The sequence below is a fragment of the Maniola hyperantus genome, chromosome 19, assembly GCF_902806685.2.
Source record: "Maniola hyperantus chromosome 19, iAphHyp1.2, whole genome shotgun sequence".
NCBI lineage: Eukaryota > Metazoa > Arthropoda > Insecta > Lepidoptera > Nymphalidae > Maniola > Maniola hyperantus.
Genome location: NC_048554.1, coordinates 9736780 through 9763892, shown reverse-complemented (window position 1 = coordinate 9763892; position 27113 = coordinate 9736780). Strand labels below are relative to the sequence as shown.

The 27113-nt window shown below is 36.7% G+C and overlaps 3 protein-coding genes across 4 annotated transcripts in view; 1 reads left to right on the top strand and 2 right to left on the bottom strand.

The window, feature by feature from the left end:
* LOC117991415 (protein split ends-like) overlaps positions 1-27113 on the bottom strand; it is an 87866-nt gene that overhangs the window by 45473 nt on the left and 15280 nt on the right. The gene's annotated exons all lie outside the window — the stretch shown is intronic.
* On the bottom strand, positions 564-21764 carry LOC117991417 (malate dehydrogenase, mitochondrial-like). The gene is made up of 7 exons (XM_034979010.2): positions 21407-21764; positions 20667-20868; positions 9303-9450; positions 5574-5759; positions 3300-3500; positions 2170-2381; positions 564-821 (listed from the first exon to the last, which is right to left on the bottom strand). Exons 1-7 carry the CDS (start codon positions 21747-21749, stop codon positions 572-574), a joined length of 1542 nt encoding a protein of 513 aa, XP_034834901.1. The 5' UTR covers positions 21750-21764; the 3' UTR covers positions 564-571.
* LOC138403698 (uncharacterized) lies at positions 10895-13498 on the top strand. Its single transcript, XM_069505151.1, has one exon. It carries the CDS (start codon positions 10910-10912, stop codon positions 12356-12358), a length of 1449 nt encoding a protein of 482 aa, XP_069361252.1. The 5' UTR covers positions 10895-10909; the 3' UTR covers positions 12359-13498.

Here is a 27113-nt window from a genome sequence, read left to right as displayed (position 1 = left end):
TTGTAGTGGGAAATTAAACGCTTATATTAAAGGCGCTAACATCGCTAAGGATACCTAACTTGGTTTAACGCTACAATATTTAGGTACAGTTTAGTTGAAAACGGGTTAAATTACTAAAGCCAACAGAGTTTTGGAAGAAAATGACGATATAGTGCGAACGTGTTCTATACCAAGTGTATAGAACTTTTGAATTTAATAAAGGTAGGAAGCATTTAATTTTGAGTCTTTCGTTTAGTTCAAAATATGAAATAACCTTTGATTGGTTAGGTACTTAAAAATAAAATTTAAATTGCTACTTTTTCATAAAATTTAATTGAATTGATTAAATTGCGCTTTGTTGAAGAAGGAGGATTACAATAAAACAATATTAATTTATTATAACGATATAATTAAAAAAATGCAGTGAAAAAAAACACAGTAACAAACAATTTAAAAACAAACAAAAATATCACAACAGAATACGAGCAAACATACGACCATTGACTTATCAAACAATTGTTAACAATAAGTAAGTATTAAGTAAGAACTTGTAATGTAAAAACGGATAAAAAATAAAACTAAAATAACACCGTCAAAGGGCAGCGTACGCGCAATCTTCGAAACGTTGCAAAACTCTTGGATTGCAGAAATGTGTTTGGCAGGCATCAAGTTTTTTCGTCGAGCTACAGTACTTGTAATACCAATCGTTCACCATCTGCTGCGTGAAATAAAGCTTGTTAAGAGCATCATCAACTTGTTTTACTTCTGCATCCGACATTTTCGGTAATCCAAGGCTCTTAGTGATTCCTGAGCCAGTAATCTCCACGGCATTCGCGATGAATCTGAAGACAGAATTTATATTGTACCTTTCTGTAAGTCTTATTTCCGACTTTTCTAGTATATAAAGGCTTTTGAAGTACTGTTTTGTATGTAAAGGTGGCTAAAGATTAACTCCTAGAAATCATATTCTGTGACGATTTCTATTCGGACACTACGCTATTTTTATATCAAATCTTTCATATTCTTTGATATAGTCTGTTATCTGTTAAACGTTATCTTACTCTCAGAATAGTTAGATAGGACAAGGTGTAAAGTGTCCGTAATATCCCGGCAAGCTGAGGTTAGGACTTGGTTAGGACTGATGTGTAGATGTACCAGAAAAATAATGAGTCTTGTAGCGTGCTACTCGTGCGAGAGAAAGAGTGCGTGTAATAATCCCGCAAAAAGCTGATCGCGGAAATGAACTTTTGTGAACTCGAGGGACCATTTGAACGTTTGTGAAGTAGCAGAGACAACGAAAGCACACGAGTAGAGATTCCATGGCACTAACTATTTGGTATTACATACCTCATCAATTACAATGATAAACCTATTACAATTTATCAAACATTATGTAGCTACTATTTTTTAGTCTTATGACAGAGCGACAGTTATCTTACTTTTGCAATCTGATACGTTCCAATAAATAACAAATTGTTTTTAAAGCAAGGTTAAACGGCTTTATCAAATTTATTGTAACTCGGGCCAAGGACATTTCCGTTTAAATGCACGATAATTTATCCAGTAATCCAATTTTGTCCCTGACTCACTTCCACTATTTAACGCCTATACGCACATTCACGAATATTCGATACTGAAATTTGAACAATACTAAAGGGTTGTATAAAATTAACGTTGTAATTCATGGAGTTTCTCTACGTGATCAAATCAGAAATGAGGAGATCCGTAGAAGATCCAGAGTCACCGACATAGCTTAACGGTTTGCGAAGCTGAAGTGGCAATGGGCAGGACACATAGTTCGAAAAACCGGTAGACGTTGGGGTAACAAGGTGTTAAAATGGCAACCTTGCACTGGAAAGCGCAGCGTTTGAAGACCCACTACAAAGTTGACAGATGACATTAAGCGAGTCGCAAGGAGCTGGATTCAGATAGCACAAGGACGTGGCGTGTGGATTTCCCTACAAGAGACCCATGGCCAGCAGTGGATGATAATGATGATACTAAAGGGTCATCATTAGTTTTGCTTTAAAATTTAGGAAAATAACTGATATATTTTCAATTTTGTTTTTAACTTTCTTATACTTAAAACTCTAGGCCGTATACAAATTACTCTAGACCCAATTCTCGAGCAAATGTTTGAAAAATATCAGCTAATATACCCCGATCTAAGCAAGTAATATAACGATTAACCTGGCAGGAGATACGACTTGCGCCGGGTCCGTTTCAACAAATCCAGATACCCTCGGTACATCCTTGCAAAGTAACGCCCAAGCCACTTTCGTTACCAGTCCAGCTACAGCATGTGCTTCGCTTAGCTCAGCAGCTTTGAAATAATTGCCATCTGCTCTAGCCGTAGCTGATGCAGCGCAGCGAACGGTCCGCGTCATCATTTCCGCATTATGCTAAAATACAATATTGGATTTGGTTTGTGAAATTTTGATTAGTCCTACTCACTACCCATATTATAAATGGGCAAGTGAGTTTGATTGTTCGTTTATTGGTTTGTCCTTTAATCACTTCGCAACGGATCGGCATGATTTTTTGCATGGATATAGTCAATGACCTGGAGAGTGACATAGGCCTACTTTTATACCGGAAAAGCAGAGAGCTCCCACGGGATCATCAAACAAAAAACTACGCAGATAAAATCACGGTCATCAGCAATTCCAGCTACAGCATGTGCTTCGCTTAACTCAGCAGTTTTAACTATCTGCTCTAGACACGGCTGATGCAGCGCAGCGAACGGTCTGCGTCATCATTTCCGCGTTATGCTAAAATACAATATTGGATTTTGTTTTGTGAATTTTCGGTTAGGATATCGGATAAAAGTGCACACCGATTTAACACGCTTATCCAACGACTTCTGTATTGCTACGTACAAGACGAGACATTCTGAACAAAAAATTTTGCAGGCTGCAACCCGTTTTAGCTTACAACTTAATGTTCAGTGCCATACTTTTGATAGCTTCATACAACATGATTTTCGCATGAAATAGCCCTTCTAAAGTAGTAAGTAGTTACGTTACAGACATGGCATCTAAAGGGAACCTTGCGGCTGGAACAAATTTGAAGAGCGCCAACTCTCCTACACTCGTGCGTTTTACATCTTCTGTTTTAATTATTACCCAACACGTCATATTATGTAATATGCACGTAATTAAGGTAATTTAATTCAATGGGCATATCCGATTAATTTATGAAAATTTCAAATCAAACAACGAATTTATAGGCAAATAATTTCACATTCACTGAACTGTATTAAAATGATTAGATATGCATACCTATTGAAATACAGAAATATAAACAATAGTGTTAGGTACCTCACTAAAGTCAAAATATTGCAACGCCTTTGAAAACAAAGGTACCAAAGTAGGTCCTTCAGTTCCACAGACGCAGGGCACATGCACATAATAGGGCTCCAGACAAAGGGCTCGAGCTGCAAGGGTACTTGCACGCATCTCTGGAACCGCTAGTGAGCCCAACAACTTACGAGGATTGTACCAGCCAGTTTCCTTTAGCGTCTACGAAAAACAAAATAAAATGTACTAAAGCAACATAAGACTAAAGTTGTCGTTTACCGGAATCCACTTAAAGTGTAGCACAGCGGATATGTGTGTTCAGCAGACTATTCAGATTACTGGAAAATTATGTGAAAAAAATTCACGTTCAGTTACAAAAAAGGACGCATAAGATGGAAAATAATAGATAATTTAATAATGCAAACAACTATTAAGCACGCATTGATGATCCATATCGGATGTCGTAACGTGTTGATATTCCGATAATGGAAGTTCGTAAAAAAATTTACATCCGAAGGGAGCAGTGATATTATTATGGGAATAAGAACATACCTATAAGACAGTTTGTAGTTACTAGAGAAAATATAGGTAAATATTACGTTACGCTCGTTGGGGTAAAGTGCTTTTAAAAAGTCCATTGTTTTCGTTGGTGACTTACGTTCTAGATTTATGCATAAGATAAAGTACAAAAAGGTAAAATAGAAAAAACGGACATCTGGGTTGTACTTATTCATTAATATTTATTAAAAGCAAATGTTACCCTAAATCAGGTCACTAGGATTTTGACAAAACTCATTAAAACAATAAAAACATCGAATAAAATAAACATAAATTCTGAAACATGTGCTTTAGGTAGCAGCTTGTGCTTCATATTCCAATGAAGTAAGTCATAATCATGATGGATCATAGGTGTCGTCTCAGAATTAGAAGGAGAAGGGTATCCTCCTCTCAGAGTAAAGTAAATATACAAATAGTAATAAGAAATCTTCACATCTACACACACTAAATTATAAATGCAAAAGTGTGTCTGTCTGTCTTCTAACTTTTCACGGCCCAACAGTTCAAGCGATTTTGATGAAATTTAGTACAGAGTTAGCTCACATCCCGGGGCTGGACATAGGCTACTATTTATCCCGGAAAATAAAAGAGTTCCCCACGGGATTTTTGAAAACCTAAATCCACGCGGACGAAGCTGCGGGCATCATCTAGATACTTATAAAATTCTCAAGGAAGTAGATAAAAGCTTGAATAAAATAACAGGGGAAAGATGAAAGTCGGGCATGATGGCGATGGATATTCCGGTCGTTAAGCCGAAAGTGCTTTTAAACTGTTGTCGAAATTTTTATAAAATTTAACGATAAAGGTAAAAGTACAAGATCTTGCAAACTTATTATCATTACTTTAGATCTATCTGGAAAAGGTCCATAATTTAAAAAAAATAAGTTGCTTGTTGTTATTCATCGTCAGCATCATGATCAACCCATCGCCGGACTCTCCTCTAATGAGAGAAGGGTTTGAGCATAGCCCCCAACCGCCACGCTTTGGCCAAGTTCGAATTGGCAGATTCAAGTGTATATTATTACCTTTGAGAATATGACGGACAACTCTCAAGCATGTACACAGTACACGGCAGAAAGTAATATACATCGGCCTTTAGAATGACATTTCGGCTTTGTAGAGAGTTGTCTCTGTTACTCATACGTATATGACGATTTGTCGGTCTCAACGATAGGGACAACGCCCTACAAATCTGCTATCTCCTGCTATAAGGTCGATGTAAATTACTTACGATGTAATTTACAGTTGTGACAGCCTAGTGGTTAGGACGTCCGCCTTCTAATCGGAGGTCGGGGGTTCGATCCCGGGCACGCAGCCACGCACCTCTAACTTTTCGGAGTAATGTGCGTTTTAACTAATTAAATATCACTTGCTTTAACGGTGAAGGAAAACATCGTGAGGAAACCTGCATACCAGAGAGTTCTTCATGTTCTCAAACGTGTGTGAAGTCTACCAATCCGCATATGGCCAGCGTGGTAGACTATGGCCAAAACCCTTCCTACTCTGAGAGGAGACCCGTGCTTTGTAGTGAGCCGGTGATGGGTTGATCATGATGATGATGAAATTACTTTCGGCCGTACGCGGCCGAAAAACCTCACGCGAGGAAAACATCGTGAGGAAACCTACTTACAGTACGCTGTTACTTACAGCGTTGTTTCCTCACGAAGTTTTCCTTCGCCGTTTTTGTCCATGAATTAAAACAAATTTAAATAAAAATATACCGAAAACTTATGTCACCTCAGCAATTAATGGCACCATGCATTCTATAGGTGTAGTACAAACAATTATAAAAGCGTTCGGACATTCCTTAGCAATGGCATCTGCATAAGCTTTTACTGTCGGCGCCTGAAAGTTGAACCTGTCCACTATTGGCATATCCATGGACACATTCCCACTTTCCAGCAATAATACGATATCTGAGTTCTGAAAGTAATAATATAGTTAATGAAAGTTAGTTTATATAGTCAAAGACCTGGAGATACCTGACATAGGCTACTTTTTGTCCCGGAAAATCAAAGAGTTTAAAACCTAAATCCACGCGGACGAAGTCGCGGGCATCAGCTAGTTAGTAGAATTATAGTTCATTCAGATGTTAACTATAAGAAAAATATTACGTGTTAGATTTAAAATACTTAAATACGAACAACAATGAGATGAGAATACGTGGGCACTGGGCACTAAATAGACAAACTCGTTGCGGATTTATATAATTTTGTATAGCAATGCAGTAAAATCCATTTATTTGCTCTCGTACAATTCCAGAGGTCATTTAACTGAATTCTAAAGTAAAAATTGAATAATTGGGTCATACACAATCACGGGGCTGTGGTTTTAATTAGAGATGGACCCATTTCACAGGTAGCATGTGAAAAATCACGGGATAACCTTCACTACCTTACCTACGTTTAAAATAACATTCGGCTTTGTAGAGCGTTGTCTCTGTCACTCATACCTATATGACGTTTTGTCAGTCTCAATGACAGGGAAACGCTCTACAAATCTGCTATCTATATGTTGATGTGCTTTCTGCCGCGTAAAGTACTTACTTAGTAGCCTGTGAAAAACATGAAGCAAAATAGGTATCACAAATTTTGAAAATTATTACATTAATCCCACTTTATTTGCGCACGGTCATCGACCTGAGCTAAGATGCTAAATAGCATGCGAGCTACAACACTCGCGTCACTGCGTGTTAGGAGGGAGAATCATCTCTTAGTTAAATTACTCTAGCAAGCGATTCTAAATACGAAAATTGAAAAATCTCTCTGCGTGCAAAATCGCCCGTGAAATCACTGATGTGAAGCGAAATAATAATCTAAAAGTAGCAATAATGGCCACCTCTAGTTTTAATTGTGTTTTACGTTTGAAGGTTCGTTTATTGTGCTGTTGAAGTTCCGTGGCACCGTAAAAGGTCAATAACATTTAATCATACCCACGACCGCACTGGGGGCGCGCCTGTCGTGACGGGGGGCCAATAATGATACAAATATTAACTACCCACATTTCATATTACTTGGTGATAATTACTTGTGTCCCATCTTAAACAGGAGTAACCACAGAGATACTGTGGGAGTAACCCATTGTCATCATGGTCATTTATTATTCGACTAGCTTATGCTCGCGACTTCGTCCGCGTGGACTACACAAATTTCGAATCCCTATTTTACCCCCTTATATAACAGTTGAATTTTCAAAAATCCTTTCTTAGGGGATGTCTACGTCATAATAGCTGTCTGCATGCCCAGCCTAATCCGTCCAGTAGTTTGAGCTGTGCGTTGATAGATCAGTCAGTCAGTCAGCTTTTTCTTTTGTATATAGATATTGCGTATAATTTTGCGTTTTTGGTGTTTTGCTTTTAATGGTTGTGTAGTCTATGTATAGTGATAAAGATTGTTGGCTGAGTGAACTATCGCCACTGAAGCGATGTAAAGTGATCTGTCAAGTTTTCTGACCACTATAATTAGGGTCGTGACGACGCGTGACTTGATTACATGATACATCCCTAACCGAACACACGTTAAAACGTTTAATGATAGCCTCTAAAAAGGGGTTTGAAAAGACCGTAATCATGTGAATAACGTGCAAGATTTAGTACGTGGTCGTTTGCCGTATTGATTGGCAAGCGGTGAAGGGTCACCAGTCAAAACCGCGGCACGTGCGCAAACGTACTCCCTTGAAAAAGGACCCCGGATGGGTTCGAAACTAGTCGGGCTAACGTCGACTAAACACGTGAGTACAGCCGGGACAGATATTATTTAGAATTGAAGAGTCTTTTCGATAAAGTTTAAGTTAAATTTTACGCGTTATAAATGAACATACAAAATCCGAACAAAGTTTCGATTCAAATCAGAGACGAGAACACAGATTCTTGGAGATTCATGTAAAGTCTCCGATAGGAACAAAAATAGTAAATGCAAATTGTTTCACCACGAGATACCTATTTTACTTAATCTTGTCTATAATTACGGTCCTTTTAAGCATCCTATAAATTGGTATATATTTATTAAAGGAATAAATTACAACAAACTTTGTATATAAATTGGTATTGAGAAACTTGGTGAAAATGGTTGAAGTTTGTTTCAGTTCACGTCGACTTGGGGAGGTTAGTGCTCTTCAAGATATGCAGATTTCGAGTCTATCGTCGGCAACCACTTTACAAGTAGGCACGGCATGAAGTGTTTTTGAATTTTAAGTCTACCTATCGTATCTACAGCTACACTAACATCATAAGATGTAAAACTGAGTTTGCGAGAAAAACGAAGGTTTAATAGGTACTTAGCTAACCTACTCGTGTTCTAATATCAGCCTCTTTTAATGTAGGCAACTCATTCGTTGTAGAATAGAGAGATTTTTTATTCAAATAATTTTTACACGTGCTTTAGAACCGTCAAGTGAATGCTACCACTGCACTGCAGCTGGTTCGGAATGCCCTTCCTATCGAGAAGTGTATTGAGTGTAGTGTTCAAAAAAACCGGCCAGGCGCGAAACAGGTTCGCGCACCGAGGGTTCCGTATTACAGTGGTATTTTTTCGACATTTTGCACGATAATTCAAAAACTATGATGCATAAAAATAAATAAAAATCTGTTTTAGAATGCACAGGTAAAGCCCTTTCATATGATACCCCACTTGATATAGTTATCTTCGTTCGAAAATTGAAAATACTAATTATTAGTTTATGACCACAATTTAATTTTTTTTGTGTGATGTGACCACAAATTCACAGTTTTTAGATTTTTCCCCTAAAGCCAGCTATAAGATCTACCTACCTGCCAAATTTCATGATTCTAAGTCAACGGGAAGTACCCTGTAGGTTTCTTGACAGACCGACAGACAGACAGACAGACAGACAGACAGACAGACAGATAGACAGACAGACAGACAGACAACAAAGTGATGCTATAAGGGTTCCGTTTTTCCTTTTGAGGTACGGAACCCTAAAAACTACCCCAGCCAGATATTAGAAATGCCATACAACATTTTTACAAAGCTACACATACCTAGATACTAAATTAAGATGTTAGTGTCATCATCATGATCAACCCACCACCGGCTCACTAAAGAGCACAGGTCTCCTCTCAGAGTGAGAAGGGTTTCGGCCATAATCTACCACGCTGGCCAAGTGCTGATTGGCAGACTTCACACACCTTTGACAGCATTATGGAGAACTCTCAGGCATGCAGGTTTCCTCACGATGTTTTCCTTCACCGTTTAAAGCAAGTGATATTTTAATTACTTAAAAACGCACATAACTCTGACAAGTTTGAGGCGCGTGCGGCGTGCCTGGGATCAAACCCCCGACCTCCGATTGGAAGGCCGACGTCCTAACCACTAGGCTACCACAGCTTAGTGTAAGTATATCAAAAACTAAAATTAGACTAGCACGTTATACGTTAAGGTACACGCGACCAAATTTATTCTTCTTGGGAAATCGGTCTGAGGAGGCAAGTTTAAAAGTCTTTCAAACCTGAAGGCATCGTTCAAGCTCACAGCTTGCACAGCTGTACGCTTGAACCAGACAGTTTGTATCGATATGCTTCAGATCATGCACCACTTGACATAAGTCTCGATTACACTCCGAACTTGATGTATCCTTCGCTTCATATAAACGTAATCTGAAATACGATAAGAAATAGAGTAATGTATGGTCCGTTAGATTAGATTCAGTGTTATTTGGTCACTCATCATCACCATGATCAACCCATCGCCAGCCCATTATTGGGCACAGACCATCTCAAGACAAATCTGGAAAAGTAAAATCTATAAATAGCAATACATCCAATAAGATCTGCTTTTTTAGGCCACTTTATGTAAAGGACACGAAGGATACGTAAGTGTTTTTAATGCTAGTCCTATGCAGATGGGTTTAAAAAATATAAAAGTCAATTTGTTACTATCCCTTTGAAATTCCTAGCATTACCAGTTTTTCGCATTTAATTTCAAACTGAACTTCCACAGAGTGACTTTACAGCTTTATCCAGTGAAACCTTTTAGAGCCTTTTAGTGGATATATGGCTGGACTTATTCCCGTACCTACCCTGCCCGTTTGGAATCCCTCCCATTACAACAAGCCATGCCTCGCTATAGGGGTTCTTAAGATAACACGCTGGTCGTTAAGTGAAAGCGGAAAATAACAAGACTTTTCTTCCAGTCTTATAAATATGACCGAAGAGACACTGGTGCTGGCGCCGAGGCACTTTGTTCTTTTTCCCTTTCCGCATGTTGGCTAATTTTCATTATTTTTTCAGATTTTTGAAGAAAAGAAAAATAACTTGAATATTTTAATTAATATATAAAGAAAAACTATATTGAAAATGTTATTATAAAACTTAATGCTAGTCTAGCTAATAGCTAATATTTTTTTAAATACATATCAAAAATTGCAGAAACAGCAGGATTCGAAGTAGCGTAGCTAAAAATACTGGCACTATTCCATAGGAAAACCTGGTTGTTACCAGGCCTTCCTTCCAGACAGTTTGTTCCTTTGCGCGAAAAATGGCCAGCGTTATTAAAATCTACCGCGGTTAATTTTTTAGCACTAAGACTCTATGGCCCCAGAATCTCCACGGCAAACAAAACAAAAATATAACTCTCAATAAGAGATACATACTTGCGCCACTTGCCGGTGTCAGCCATATTTTAATCGATCAGCTTTTCTTTAGACCTCATTATCTCAAAGAAACGAAAATGTCACTTTTCTAATAGAGAAAACCTTATGAATTTTATATTTTGTCATAAAAGGCACATGACATATAAAATGACGAGTCTTTTTACTACATTCTGTGAATTATCTAAACGTTATGTCTACTACTGGCTTCTATAAAAGTTTAATGTAGGCACATCCACTTCAAAATGTGTCTCTCATTTGGTGTATCTGGGAAATCTCTGATAGAATAACTTTATTCTATGTAATATGTAGGAATGATCAGTCGCGCGTGAACCGCGTTAGCGAGCGCTAGTTTCAAGATATTCGTGCGATTACGTGAAAAGTTATTTCAAATTACCCACTTGTAAATAATATTAGCTATGGCAATGGATGTTATGAGTGACGTTAGTAAGTGTGACGAAATTCAAATGTATAGTGACCAAGAACTATGTGTGGTACAAAGTGGCGAGTGTGTAAATAATGAGTTAATGCTGAAAAAAGTCGATAAGAGACCGCGGGAGACCGAAGACAGTAGTGAGGACGGATTTATAACAGTGTCGAGAAGGAAATCAAAGAAACATGTTAGAACCGAGTCTTTTGAAAAGGACAGGTCATGCAATGAAAATACAGAAGACATGAGCGGTGTATATTATGAAGTAAGTTTATTTGGAGTGCAAATTCTTCCAAAACAGATGGCTTTTGCTAGATTGTTAAGAGACGAAAATATTTCGAATGTGCTTAAAATAAAGTATAAAAGTCCATACAACATTTTTATACATTTTAGTGACAAAAATCAAGCCGAAAGACTTATAAATTTAAGAAAACTAATAGATTTGGATATAAGAGCTCAGTTTACAAATCAAGGTAATTTGTCTTACGGAATAATTAAAGGAGTTGATATAGGTACAAGCGAAAAGGAGCTTTTAGAAAGTTTGACGTGTGACTATGATATAATTTCAGCTAAACGATTGAAACGTCTAAATAAGGAGGGTAAGTGGGTTGAGAGCGAATCTGTACGATTATGCTTTAGAAACCCCGTTGCGCCGTTATCAATATATGCATATGGATTTAAATTTGACGTCGAACGATTTGAGTTTCCAGTAACTAGGTGCTCTGGGTGCTGGTCTTTTGGGCACATTAAGAAATTCTGTAAGTTAAATAAGAATGTTTGCCCGAAATGTGGTGGAGCTCATGATAATTGTGAAATCAAAGAATATAAATGTATTAATTGTAAAGGTCCACACATGGCACTAGACAAGTCTTGCCCCTTTTTTAGAAAAGAAAAAGAGATTCGATTTATAATGAGTGAGCATAATGTTACATACAAAAATGCGTTAGAAATATATTTGAAAAATCAGAAAGAAGAGAAGACAAACAACTTGAGAGAGGAAGTACACATAGATCTTGACAGAAGCTATACAGATCCGGTATCAGTGAATACAATGGGTAGAACTTACAGTAGCGTGCTGAAAACCACGGCTATAGTACACGAAAATGGAAATAAGGATGACCAATCAGATAAGATAATAATAAATCAAAAAAATAAGGACAAAAAGAAAAAGAGAGTTAAGAAAACGGATACTGTGAATAGCAGCGAATCTCAGAACGACAGAATAGATTATGATGGAAGTGAGGAAAGTGATCAAGATACACAAGATGAATCTACAGAAAAAGAGGGGAAAAGAAAACAAAGTAGATTTAATATTTGGAATCTGCTTAACAGAATTAAGGAAATTGTACTATCAAAAGAAAATTGGTATGATAAAGTGATGTTAGTGGTAAGAGCTGTTTTTGAAGAGTGTAAGTTGTTTTTAGTAAATTTTTTGAGTGAAGGAAAATTGTATGACATTTTTTCAAAGTTTCTTTTTAATGGATAAGGACTTTTACTTAAATATCATTCAGTGGAATGCACAAAGTTTGAAACCTAAGTTATTAATGTTAGATAATTTTTTGCATCAAGAAAAAATACATATAGCTGTTATTTCTGAAACATGGTTGGATGCAGACACTGCGCTCCATATTAGTGGATATAACATTTATCGAAAAGATCGGCATGATTCTTATGGGGGGGTTGCTATTATTGTTCATAAGTCTATCAGATCACACCTTTACTCTGTTGATTCGATTAATCCAGGAATAGAAGCTGTTCACATTAAAATATTGAACTGTAAATATTTGGAATATGTTGTATCTATTTACTGCCCCCCTTCTGTTCAAACCCGTCAATCGGATTGGGATTGTTTTTTTTCAGAAACTACCAGAAAGACACTTATATTAGGTGATTTTAATGGGCATCATTCGAATTGGTCAAATAAAATAGACCAAAGAGGAGTACATTTATTTGACTCAACACAGGAAAGTGGATTCTTATCTCTAAATAACGGAGATGCCACTAGAGTTAAATTAGTAAACGGTGTTTTACAAAGTTCGACTCCTGATATAAGTTTTGCTTCGTCGGATATAGCTGTAAACTTCAGATGGCATGTTGTTAACGAAAACTTGGGAAGCGACCATCTTTTAATTAAAATGTCGACAAGTTACCAAGATAATTTAAACCTCTCTAAAAAATTTAATTTTAAAAAAGCAGATTGGAAATTATACAATAATGACTTAATCAATGTATTTCCAAACATCGATAGTTGCAGTTGTGCGTCAAGTGACGTGCAATTATATTATGATTATTTATTGGAAGAAATTAACATCTCAGCGAATAAAAATATTCCTCAAATCATTTTTTGTACCAATCCGACGAGCAAATTTAAGCCTAAAGAATATTGGGGACCCTCATTATCTAAAATCGTAGGCGAACGTAGGCTGTCATTGAGCACTTTTCGAAGAAATCCAACTCCAGGAAATCTTAAAAAATTGGAGGAAAAAACTAGGGAATCTAATATTTTATTGCAGAAAGCTAGATCTTTGGATTGGCAAAAATTTTGTATGAGTGTCAATGAATCAACTTCTACATCGATCATGTGGGATAAGATGCGTTGGTTTAAAGGTTATCGGAAATCAAAGTTTTGTCCATCCAACGATTAGGCAAAAGAATTGCTGTATTCTTTAACTCCAGATTCAGTCATTAATTGTCCACCTATATTTAATTCAAACAACGAATTATTACAAAGATCATTTACAATGCAAGAGTTAGAATGTTGTTTGAAAAAGAAAGATACAGCTCCTGGTAGTGACGGTGTAACTTATTCGATGATTTTTAATTTACCGCCAGCTGGTAAATTATATCTATTAAATATTTATAATGCTATATTTAGGTTAGGTGTTGTACCAGATCAATGGCGGAAGACGTTGATAGTGCCAATTCCCAAAGCCACGACTAATGAAAATACAGATCCGAAACTTAGGCCGATAGCACTTATTTCTTGTCTCTGCAAAATATTTCATAACATGTTAGGCAAAAGGATTGAATGGTATGTTGAAAAACATAAAATTTTGTCTCCACATACAGTTGGTTTTAGGAGAGCCCAATCTAGCCTAGATTGCTTATCAAGACTTGTGACATATATACAAATAGGATTTTCTCAAAAAGTATCCACAGCAGCTTGTTTTCTGGACATCGAAAATGCCTATAATAACATTTTAGTTGATAGAGTAGTTAAAATTTTAGATGAACTAGACATAGGAAAAAATATTTGTAAATACTTATGGTCATTTTTGAGTGATAGACAATTAATGATTAAATATGAAAATGATGGTCAGATAACTGAGGTTAGACATGCAAATAGAGGACTCGCTCAGGGAGATCCCTTGTCACCATTACTTTTTAATATAACCACATATATGATTTGCCATCAAATAAAAAATGTTTTTATCTCGCAATATGCAGATGACTTTGTAATTTATCTCCATCATAAAGACTTAAATATGTGTGAAAAATACCTACAAGAAGCTTTAAATTATATGGTTAAAAATTTAGATGAAATAGGTCTTCAGTTATCGACTAGCAAAACAAGGGTATGTATATTTGATAGAGGATTCAGAAGAAAACAGATAAAGCTAGTCGCTAATAATAATATTACAATAGGTATAGATGAATATATTAAGTATTTGGGTTTGTGGTTGGATAGATCGTTGCGCTGGAGTAGACATATTAAGGAATTAGTAGAAAAGATATTAAAATTTTTAAATGTGTTTAAAGTGTTGGCTGGTCCCGGTTGGGGTATACACCCTAAACACTTACGGAGTCTTTATATATCACTAATTAGAAGTAGGTTGGATTATGGGAGCTTTTTGTATGATGTTAGTGCAAAGACACATTTGTTGAAGCTTGATCGAGTTCAGAATCAGGCCCTTCGAATCATTGGAGGATTTATTAAAAGTACACCTATCCACGTCATGGAGAGCGAGGTGTGCATACAACCATTGTTTTTAAGACGTTTGTATCTTGCGTATAAAATATATGTAATTAAAAATATGACTTGGTCAAATAATGTAACTGTTAATCTCTTAAATGATCTTGGCTCAAGCTCTCATAATAGATATTGGCGGTCCAAAAAAAAGCCATTATTGTTAATCATATATAATGAATGTAAACAATATAACATTTATTCCACTGATTTACTAGACATGTATCAATCTGAGACTTGGGTGACTTATATAAATTTAAATAGGGTAATCAGGACGTATTTAGATTGTTTATCGGTAGCAAAAAAAGAAGTTGAACCTGGATGTTTAAAATACTTGGTAATTAATGAACTACAAGAAAAATATGAGAGCTGGGTACACATTTATACAGATGGGTCCAAAAATAATATAGGTTTGGGAGCAGCTTTTTGCCATTTGAGTGAAAGGAAATCAGTTATGTTCAAAACAAATCAACAAATTTGTATTATGACGATGGAGCTCGTTGCAATTTCCGAAGCTCTAAAATACATTTCTGGCTTAAGCGGGCAACATTTTGTTATCTTTTCAGATAGCAGAAGTGCCTTGCAACACTTAGCTCGATGCGCCTCTGGATACAGCAGAGGTCTACCGATAGCTTTCGAAATCTTGAAACAAATATAGGATTTTAGGCACATAAATCTGCGATTGCAATGGGTTCCTTCTCATATAGGCCTAAGAGGAAACGAGGAGGCTGATAAACTAGCAAAATTAGCAATTAATGTTGGTAAAGAATTGTCTATTGTACCATTTTTTACAGAAATCTTAAATAGTTTTAAAAATAAATGTGGTGATAAATTTAAGGAATATTTTGACATAAGAAGTAGAGAAAAAGGAATTTGGTATAAAACTATACAATGCGAGCCTCCGTGTTTCCCTTGGTTTGGTAATACTCGTTTAAGTAGGAAATATATAGTTGTAGCTCATAGGTTGCGTTCTGGGCACTATCCTTCTAATAAATTCGCATTTTTGATGAAAAAAGCTGAATCTGACAAGTGCGATATTTGTGGTATGGCAGATGATGTCCAGCACGTACTAGTGGAGTGTAGCAGATATAACTTGCGGAGGGAGATGCTGGTGCAGAAATATAACATGAATAAATATGACATAGGTGGTTTTACGAGTCTTCTCAGTGTACCGACAACAGAAAGTTTTAAATCAATTATTGAAATATTCCTGCATAAGCAGTAATATCTCTTCGGGTCTATCTGTTGCACTCCATTTTGAAATTTAGATTGTAATTTAGGTTACGATGGGGCTGGCGTGTCCGTGTCGGGCAAAAGTCCCAAAAAAAAAAAGATTAAAAAAAAAATAAAAAAATGTAGGAATGATAGTTTATTAATGTCCTACTGACCAATAATGACCCCTGTCTCATTACATTATAATAAGGAGCTTAGACTAATCACATTGCTCCAATGCGGGTAGACGAATTACAATTTGGACGTTGCTATGCAAAAGGGATCCAACCCGCATGCGTTAGTTTTGAATATTCAACATAAAATTCAGACTTTAAGTAAAATTGAACACCAAAAACGGAATCTGTGGGTTTTCGCCTTTTCGTTTTTTGCCTATTTGCATAACAACATCCAATAGTAAAAGATCTTTTTACACGTCAATGCATTAAGCTTATTGTTCTATCTGTGATTATTATGGTTTAGTTGGGTTTACTGGATGATGCCTTCGCTTTATCTTTATATGTTTAAGGTTTTTAAAATCGCGTGGGAGCTCTTAGATTTTTCAATGTAAAAATTAAAAGTAGACAAAAGTTTTAAACTAGATAAAAAGTAAACGTCACAGACATAGGTACATACATTTATATATATATATATATATATATTTTAAAGAATATTAGCCATGTTAAATGACTAATATTCCCCTTTCCTCTCCAATTAAGCGTCAGGCTTGTGCTAGGAGTAGGTACGACAATAGTGCAACGGGCGGGGTTTGAACCGTCGACCTTTCGGTTTTCAGTCCACTCCTATACCGGTTGAGCTATTGAGGCTCTGATATTATTTGATTAGTATGGAGAAATTTAACCGTAGAGTTAATCTAATAGAGGTCTACATGAGACCATGATAAAAAATCCAAATTATATTCCATCAGCGTCAGCACTAACAATTTTAATGACAATACATATTATATTTTAATCTAAAGAACGTAGCATAGACAAAGCGCAGCATACCTACCTATGTTTAAGTACCTGACTGGATCTAAGGACAAAACTATCAGTTCAGTAACCATAAATTTTGTGTAAAATATTTCGTAATAAATAAGCAAAAGACGACGCAAGAGACTTGACGTGCCTGCTCGAAGCTCATAAAATCCCGCTTCTTTTTATTACATTCTGTGAATGACCCGACATAATGGCATGTCAGGCTCCTGTAAAAGTTTGATGTGCACCTATCCGGATGCCTCAGTGATTTCACGTACTGAGGATGACATTTATTATGTGCGTGACAGCGTTTTGGAAGAGTAGGAAAGCCTTTGGGTATTTTGGAAGGGTAGGGAAGGGAACTGCTCCTTGTGTTAAGTCACTGTACACTGTTCACAATGTCGAGATATTTATAATCATAACTTTTTAAAAGGTTTAGCACAAGCTTTAGCTTGTTTCATCTAGCTTGTTTCATTTTTACTGGACTTAATTTAAACTTCCCTACGGTCTGTGTACGATTTACTCTAGCTATTTAGAGATACCTACTTGTTTTAATAACTCTACCATTTTCAGGTAAGGGCTAATGGGCCAAGCTTTGTATATTAAAATGCTTGACTCTTCTGTTAAGATCGAGCGAAGTCAAGAGCAAATCTTTGATCGATAAGAAAAGAACATTAAAAAAGTTTTTCCAGCCTAACCATTTCCAATTCAGGTAAAGTACCTACTTATCAATCTTTTGTCTTCGAACAGCTCGAGTATGCGTTCAAACTAAAACGTTCATTGAGTGTAAAGTAGCATATAATAATATCTACATTCTAGAATGATGGTGGCAAATGGTTTCCTAGATATTGTCGACGGACCTTTTGAAAAGAATGAGAACAATACAATAGATATTACAAAAGCAGTCTCGTAGTTCTTTAAATGGGTTTATATAAACCCATTGTGACTATTTTTATTTCCACCCAAATTTAATATTTTTGTTCATAAATTTTCATATATTATATTATTTATTGAAGAGTCTCGAGAAACAAGTTTACCTACTAATTGGATATGGGTTTGGACGTTGGTTTTTACAATTCCCCCTTTTCTGAATTAAATATACCTACATATTTCAACGTTTTGCATCGAATGTTTCCACTTGACATAATTGAGTTTTTTTCATCAAAGGTCTCCACTTGGTGACTAACCAAGTTACCTTCTTCACTCTGGGCTGGTTTCCGCACTTAAACGTTTCCGTCTGTTGTGCGTGTTACCTGCGTGTTACCAAGTTACCTAACCAACCAACCAACCAAAAGTAAATATTTCTCAAATATAGCTAAATTTATAATCTAAATCGAGTTTCATCTGAATATAATCTGAACAAAATTTTATCTTTGTGCTATTGAAAATATTAAGAAAGAATCTTGTGTGTATTGGCCAGTACCTACTGAAAACAAGGTACCTACAACCAGAGATAATATATTAACAAGTATACATTATCTCTGCTACAACTTAATCCTTTTTACTCCATTAAATCTCAAAATAGGTATATTTGTAAACCAATAAATCAAACCATCGTATACCCTTGACCTTATTCAACAACCCTACTTGATAGAATACGCAAAACTTCAGTATAACGAATGAAAGCCTATACAAATTCCAAGTGAAGCCGAAACATGTTCAATGAGAAAAGTTGAAAAGCAAAAAGATAAATAAAACTGACCGCTGAAATAAAACTGGACAAAAGTAATCATATATTTTTACGAGGAAATGAAAATGGAAAATGTTTTTGGACGACGCCATGGCACTCATAACTGTGGGATTGTTAACCTTTTGAGTGTGTTTTTATACTAAAGCCTTTGAGCGTACAAGGGCGATAAATTAATATAGAAAGCACAGAGGATGGAAGTCCATTTTGTTTACCCCTTGATATTTCTGACGAACAAGCATGAGAACACAGTTCAAGAAACTCATTTATTCGAAACTGAAGTGATTGAGGGCGTCAATACCCTTATCCCGTGAGAGAATTTAGTTAGTTACCAGTACCTCTCGTACTGCCAAGCAACATTGCTATATTAAGAGAAAATTTACAGTAAACGGTGATCGCAACTAGTCCAATCTGAACGCGAGGCATATAACTGCGCAGTGTAGAAAAGTCAAAAACAGATCTCAGCGGGGCTGTATCTGCGCCATGCTGCAACTTCAGATCGGACTACTTGTTTTCCGTAATTCTATAGAAGTCGCTTTCAAGAAAAGGTCTAAGGTAACGGTATGTAATGAAGTCAAGGGCAACCGATGAAATAAACCCCCATCGGCCACAATTGGTACGCAGGTCTTGACATTCTTAAGAGTCGTTCAAATCATGTGTCAATAGAGGGACTTACATTAGACTTAACCCTAAGACAAAGTAACAGCCTATTAAAGGCTGACTGGAGGAAAAAGGCTTTCTTTATCATAGTAGCGAGATTAAGAGCTTACACAAAAAGGTGCAATATGGATGAAGCCTAAAAGTCCATTATTTATGTCGGGTTTCAGGGCGCTCGTGTAAATAAACATTACGGATGAAATTGATGTTATGTAACTAAAAGACGAACGGTCCCAGAGGGGCCATGCGTCATGCTGGCCTCATGGAACGAATAAAATGAAGCTCTATCAAATATTCGTATTATGGACAGGCACTGCAATAATGAAATAACTCTATATTTACACAACGCTTATGGTTCTAAACTTTACAAAGCTAATTTTTCATCACTACCCATAATAATTATAAATGCGAAAGTGAGCTTGCTTTTTGAGTTGTCCTTCAATCACGCCGCACCGGAGCAATGGACCGACGTGAGTTTTTGCATGGGCACAAGTAATTAAATTGAGAGAGAGTGATGCCTCTTTATCACGAGTACGCATGTAATTTAATGAGCGTCTGCACTTTGTATATTATTATTGAACTATTCGTGAAATTACCTAATACTGCACTTTCAAGGAGAGGTCACCTATACATGTAACATCTTAAAATATATTACCAGACAAAAAAGATACTTTCGAGGAGAGTATTGCACCGATGCACCTAAAAATGTGTTTATGAATAGCAAGGTTGCAGTAGAACAATTTACAAAACTTGAGTCTGCAATAGCATTGTTCTCAAATCATCCAGATTCTTCTGACACTTTTGAATCGGGTATGATCTCAACAACTAGAAATTTTTGTATCAAATGATAATAAAGGTAATCTAAGATGAAATTTTAATAAGATAAACATAGTGTAGGAAGCAATTGCTCACACGGGTGTTACTCCTAAATGGAACATCCTCATTGCAGTGGGTTGCATAGCTATAGTGCATACATTTTATACACCTATCGTAGCAAATTTTAGTAGCGTAATGTTTGCTTTAAGTCTTTCAATGTACCAACGAAATAATAATAAATAGAATTGACTTATACTATATGATTTCTTCATCTTTACAATAAAACTCGATGGCATGAAAGGCAAGATCTAGGATGAGATGAGCTTGCAAAGACATTGCAAAAACCCAAACATAAGTAAATGCTGATCATCACATTCACATTTAGTCTATACATAGAATGAGTAATCCCACCCGTACCATGCCAAGGCGAGTCAGGTATCATTAAACACGAAATACGTCCACTGAAAATTCATCTACTTACTTTTTTATGCAAGGGCACTGTTTGAGCAGCAATGCGACATACTGTCCTAAGGTAGTGTCAGCACCTAGCACCGATACTTGGACAGCAGGCCGAGGCGGCGGTAGCGGGATCGGCTGAGGCACTGGATCGGGCAACGCCTTCGGTTCAGACACGACCACTTCCTTGCACACCTTGTCTTTACATTGGAGGCGGAGAAATGGCGCTGTGTAAGGACGAGCAGAAATGTAATGACATGATACTCAGAATCCAGCTAGTAAGGTGTATCCAATTTGGGACGCAGAAAAATCGCAAGTGTCGCTTTTATCCTGATCAAAGCAGAACAATGCAACCGAGATCAATAGTAAGTTTATTATTTACTTAAGTGACATACAAGAAACTAGCTAGTAAAATGCGCGTACAGAAATTGATTTTTTTTATAAGGAATAAGCTAGGCCTCCAAGAAAAGTAGAATCTTATTACTTACACCTAAATAGACTATAAAGAATAACAATGGGGCTGATCCTCTTGTACACAATCTCTAAACTAAACTAAATTAACAGGTCTAAATCTAGTGCTATCCTTTTCCGCAAACAAGATTATGAAAGGGATAGCATTAGATTTAGACGTGTCATTTTAGTTTAGTTTTGAGATTGTGTACAATGGAATTAGCCACAATATCATCCTTACTCTGTGCTATTATTAATGGATTTCCAGAGTGAGAGAATTTAAAACAAGTTAGGTATGACAAATGACATAGTTACTCCCAAAATTTGTTCCTCCTTCGACGATTTTCAGTTTGATCTTGTGCAAGATGCCCTGCTTCTTCTTAGTTTTTCTTTCATTTGGTTGATTGCATACGGGGTCTACTTCCGGTGGTATATCAACGCAAGCTTTTCTACAATCATCACTCGGTTTCTTCGCATACCCTCTGTTAGTTACACTATTATTTACCCGAATTCGCGATAAGCTGAAGATACAAGGATTATCCCTCGCTCGTTTCGCATACCGTCTACGATTTGCACCATTATTTACAAACACCCGAGAAAAGTTAAGCACATTATCCCATAGTCCTTTCGTGAGAGTAAATACTTTTGATGGGTGCATTTTTACTATCAAGATTTGCGTATTGGTTATGGAAGTTGCTGTCGTTTTATAATAATGTTTCGTACTTGCTCAGTTTAGATCATTATTTTTTTGAGTTTACTTATTTAATTAATTCTTGAATCCATGCAAGAATTTTGTTCATGAATCGTGAATGATATTTTGATTTGGTGATGTCAATGTTAGTCGTCTGTCATTTAAGAGATTTAAACGGATTTCAACATTCTGAATTGGTTTGAAGGGTTCGAATTTCTTTCCAAGAAGTTTTGCTAAATTTATTAAACCCTTAAATATTAACACAAATTGGTAATGCGCGTGGGTAAAAATGACGTCATTTCGATCTTAATGAGACATGGTTTCAGCGTAATAGAAATTTGCGGGACTTATATTTATGTGCTGTATTTAGTTTTGGTTTAAATACATTAAAGATCTCAGGCATTTCATGTATATAAATTCATATTGAATGAAAAGTTAAGAATATATTTCAAAAGAACCTCAGTCCCGACCCTTAGATATACTAGTGTCGCAAATGAGAGTTGTTTGTGAATTTAGGACGCAGGAAATGTCTAATTGGTATTCGGGCATGACGTAAAGCCTTTGTGAGTGAGCACCCACATGCACCTCTCTCAACATAACAGCTCTTGAAAAAGTTATTTTTGCTGTCTATCTGTAACTATGTAGTTTTGACGAGTTCAACTTAAAAACATAGTTGTCTAGAAAGATAGCTACGCGGTAGTTCTAGTTTGTTGTTAGGTACATTATTAGTCTTAACGACTCTTAGACAGAGAACCAACATTATTTTGCTTTGAAGTTTTAGTGAGTATTTTCTTTTCTTTTTTTAATTTATATACTAGTTCTTGGCTGCAACAAAACTGCTGGAAAGTGAGGATGCAGCCTTAGATGGAGCGCGCTTGTCTAGAAGCTTATTCTAGATTCTCCGAAATATTATGTGCCCCATTCATTACCGCTTCAGCTTCACAACTCGATGGATGGGCTATATCGGTTACTCTGGTCACAGAATAATATAATAGTACTATGCCCTGGTTGAGACTACGGATCTCCTCATTCCTGCTCTGATCACGTGGAATGATGAGTATTGTATGAAATTACGCGCCTACGCATAGCATAAAGTAATTTTGGTTGTAGCAAAGTAGCATTGGTTTGACACTGGTAAGTTCGCAATAAGTTCACACGTACATTCAGAAGTTCTGCTATAGGTTTATAAATAAGTTGGAATGCTGGAACTATAGAAAACAACAATAGTTCACCGTCGAGAGGGAAACAGGGGCGGGCGACGTTCTACCTTGGCCGTGTCGTATTAATAGGTGCACTCTTATAGCCCTATTCGTGAAAGTGTTTTATATTTAGCTGCAAATGCAAATAAAGAAAACTTTGGGAACCATTTTTTAAGAGAATCTGATTTTAATAAATTAGCCTTTTTTTAATAGCTGGATGCACTAAAGCATTGCCGGAATGTGTACTGTACGTTATTTACACAAAATTAGGGTACATACCGCTCCTCGGATTAGCATTTATCTGATAAAGAACTTTTGCCGTAATGACCTTTGCCGCTAAGGCTAACAGTCTATATTTAGAAAAGATCCTTTCGGGGTTCAAAGCTATGACGTCATAACAAGAAGATTGATTAGGGCGTCCTGTACAAATCTCTATTCTTCTGGTTAAAAATAGATACAATAAGAGGTAGGCGAGGAGTTAGTGGGTTGATGAACTCTCTGGCTTAGCGGTGTGCGTACTGTGGCTTCATAAACGTGAGGTCCTCCCGGGTTCGATTCTCAAATTGGTCAATTTATAAATTAATGATTTCAAAATTCGCTCTATCTTTGGTCTGGCGATAGTATGGCTGTGAATTAGGCATTTTTGGTCCCTACTTTTACCCATTTTGCTTTTGTTTCTAGAATTAAACCTGACTATCGAAGGTCGAGAAGGCAATCGAGGTATGAATCGGGGGACGCCCCGCACACCCGCACGTCACCCGCGCTCGTCCGCACTGAGTAAGGCTGGTAAATTCCCTGAATTTCTGAAAAACTTTGTAAAGAAAATAGCTGCCATGACAAATTACCTCAGTGACGTCAAACGAGCAGACCAATTACAGTTGAGTGGAGCGACTCGTTTAATCTGAAAAATATCTTCGCAATCACCGGACTAAGTTTCTGAACGACTTTTCAGTTAAAAAGTTCATAAAACTGAAACGGAGTTCAGCGCTAGGTAGGTACACTTGAACTTAAGCACACCAACAAATTAGACTCGCAAATTAAGTTTTAACTTGAGTTTCGCGGAAATAATGTACTGTACTAAGTATTGCAAAATCAGCAATTGACCAACAGAAAGTTTATTCAATATTACACAATCTGAATGGAATAAATCATTTGACTTTTGACTTATCAAGAGAGAGATAAGAAATGGCTGCATCTGAGAGAAGAGAGAGCGAAGAAGAGAGAGAAGAAATAGCTAAAGCAAAATGGCTAGGAGCCGTGTGTTTATCATATCGACTGCGAACTGGCAACATTTTTTTTATTAGGAATAATTTGCTAGCACGTATTATTTACTAGCGAGGCTTCACCTACACTGGCGGGCCTATAGAATCATTATTATTTAGCTGAAGGAAACACGTTTTTTCCTTCATCCTGTAAAGCCAGTGACATCGCGTGAAGTCACACAGCGTTACTCGACATCTTGAGTCACGAACTTTTGTGTCCACATCAAAGTTGTTGCGGATGCTAATATCTTGACATCCGCGGATGTGGATGCCAATGCGGATCACGGATGTCTCAACTAATGCGAATGTTCCGCATATGCGGATGCAGATGCGCATATCTGTAACACCCCTGCTGGGTACCATTGTACACTTTTTGATTGGTTAGTTAGTGAACGAAGATATCAAGCGCGAGGCACGCGCTACTCTGGCCCCGCCGACTTTCTTTGCAGGTCGTTATTTGTTGCAAATATGTATACGCATCCGTAAAAACTCCGCATTAATTGATGCGGATGCCTGAAACAATGCGAATGTTCTGCATTTACGGATGCGGATGCGAATATCCGTAACACCCCTGGTCCACATAATATTACCTATGCATTCGTCAGTCGTCAGTCGCATAATGTTATAATGTCGTACGAAGTCTGGATTTCTCTGCAAACACATGTCACGGGAGATTTGTCAAGTAATACACAGTTTTACCGATACCTACCTACAAGTAAACTAAGTTTATGGAATGAAAAACTTTCACAGGCAATTTTTACGTCTGGCAGTTGCCGATAAACTAACAATAAGAAGGTAGATACTCGCTAAAAACGTTTCGATGTTAAATTCAGTTCCACGTGATTTTAACTTATCCCCTAACGTCCTTTGACGTAACTAGTGACGTATTGATCTCTATGTGTGTACAACGTATGTGAGGTATCGGCCAAGAGTCGGCACTGTTGTGTAATAGCTGGTAGGTAACGATTTATGACGTTTAGCAAATAGGGCGTGAAGGAAAGTGCACATAATGCCACGACTTGTAATCTCTTGTGTCTGTCTGATCGATCGAAGGTTTACAAGAGATAACCTATTTCACCACCAAAGAAGTGAAAATTATATACTTACATAAAAAATAGGTATGTAATGCATAAGCCTGAGAAAACTCTAAATTTTTAGGGTTCCGTACCTCAAAAGGAAAAGAGAACCCTTATAGGATCACTTCGTTGTCTGTCTGTCTTTCGTGTCTGTCAAGAAACCTAGAGGCTCAATACTTCTCGTTGACCTAGAATCATGAAATTTGGCAAGTAGGTAGGTCTTATAGCAAACATAAGGGGAAAATTTAAAAACCGTGAATTTGTGGTTATACATCATAAAAACAAATTAAAATGTGTTCATGAACAAATAATTATTATTTTCAATTTTCAAAGTATTATTAAGTACTATACCAAGTGGGGTATCATATGAAAAAGCTTTCTTTACCTGTACATTCTAAAACAGATTTTTATTTGTTTTATACATAAATTGCATAATAGTTTTTAATTTATTTAGTTAAAAAATACGACTGTAGTACGGAACGCTCGGTGCGCGAGTCTAACTCGCACTTGGCCGATTTTTTCATGATGAAAAATCAGTAAGTAGGTATATATTTCGACTGGATTGACTCATAAGAACGTTGTGTAGATACATAGTTTATAAAATACCTACTCCGAATTGAATGATTAATTTTATAGAAACCTAACTGAATTTTATCATATTTCCTACTAGCAACCACCTACGATGAATAGCAAAATAGCTACACTACTTGGAAATCTATTTGATTTTATTACCAGATCTACTGAAATTGTTTCATCGAACAAAATTTCATCACCAATCATCAAGCACATTTCCAATACTGAAACCTAATGAGAAATGACTCATAGCTATACCTAATGGCCTAAGAGCCAGGGCGTGCTAGACCTTCTTTATTTTATAGAAGCTGAAACTTACTCTGCGTATTGTCCCCAACACTGGGAGGAACGTTTGTTGGATCATGGTGGCTTTGGGAGATAACAGGTACAAGGTAAAGGTGTGAAAATCTTACGTCAAAGTATAAAGTCTAATTTTTATATATTTTCTTTAGAATACGTCATTATATAACATTATATAACACCATACTAATTGTATGGCAATGCAATACGTATTAGAATTACGTCATGCATTGCCATACAATTAGTATGGTGGCAGCCCCCTGCCAGACACCTTTAAAGTTAAATAAATTATCAACGTTTAAGGGGTTTAACGTTTAAGGGGGTTCCCATGATACTAAGTGTCTGGCAATGCATGACATGATTTCTAATACTAATAGTACCTACTCCAAAGAAAATATAAAAAAATTAAACTTTATACTTTGACGTAAGATGTTTTACACCTTTATTACCAGTTATCTTCCAAAGACTCCATGATCCAAACAAACTGTCCTCCTAGTGTTGGGGATAACACGCAGAGAAACTTTCAGCTTTTATAAAATAAGGACGGTCTGGCACGCGCTGGCTCTCTCTTTCTAAGGTAAACCAATGACTTCTATGTATACTACGAAGTCATTGGCTAAAACAGCAGCTTTGCGTGTTTCGCCTCGCCTATTATTTTGTGCCTACGCAAAAAATGGACACAAGTTTGCGTGATTTGCTGAGTGGCCCGAAGTACCACTGCAATGCTTAGGTTCAGGGGCTGAAAATGGCCTTGGCATCGCTTTTTATATTAATAATATGATATGGAAATATGTGTCGCTGTTTGGCGCAGTTGCCAGCATGTTACGTTGGAGGTCGATTACCGTCTGACAAATATCTATCATTACTATACTTAGTATAAAGTCATATACCTACATCCAATCACGAATGTCTGTTTGAATG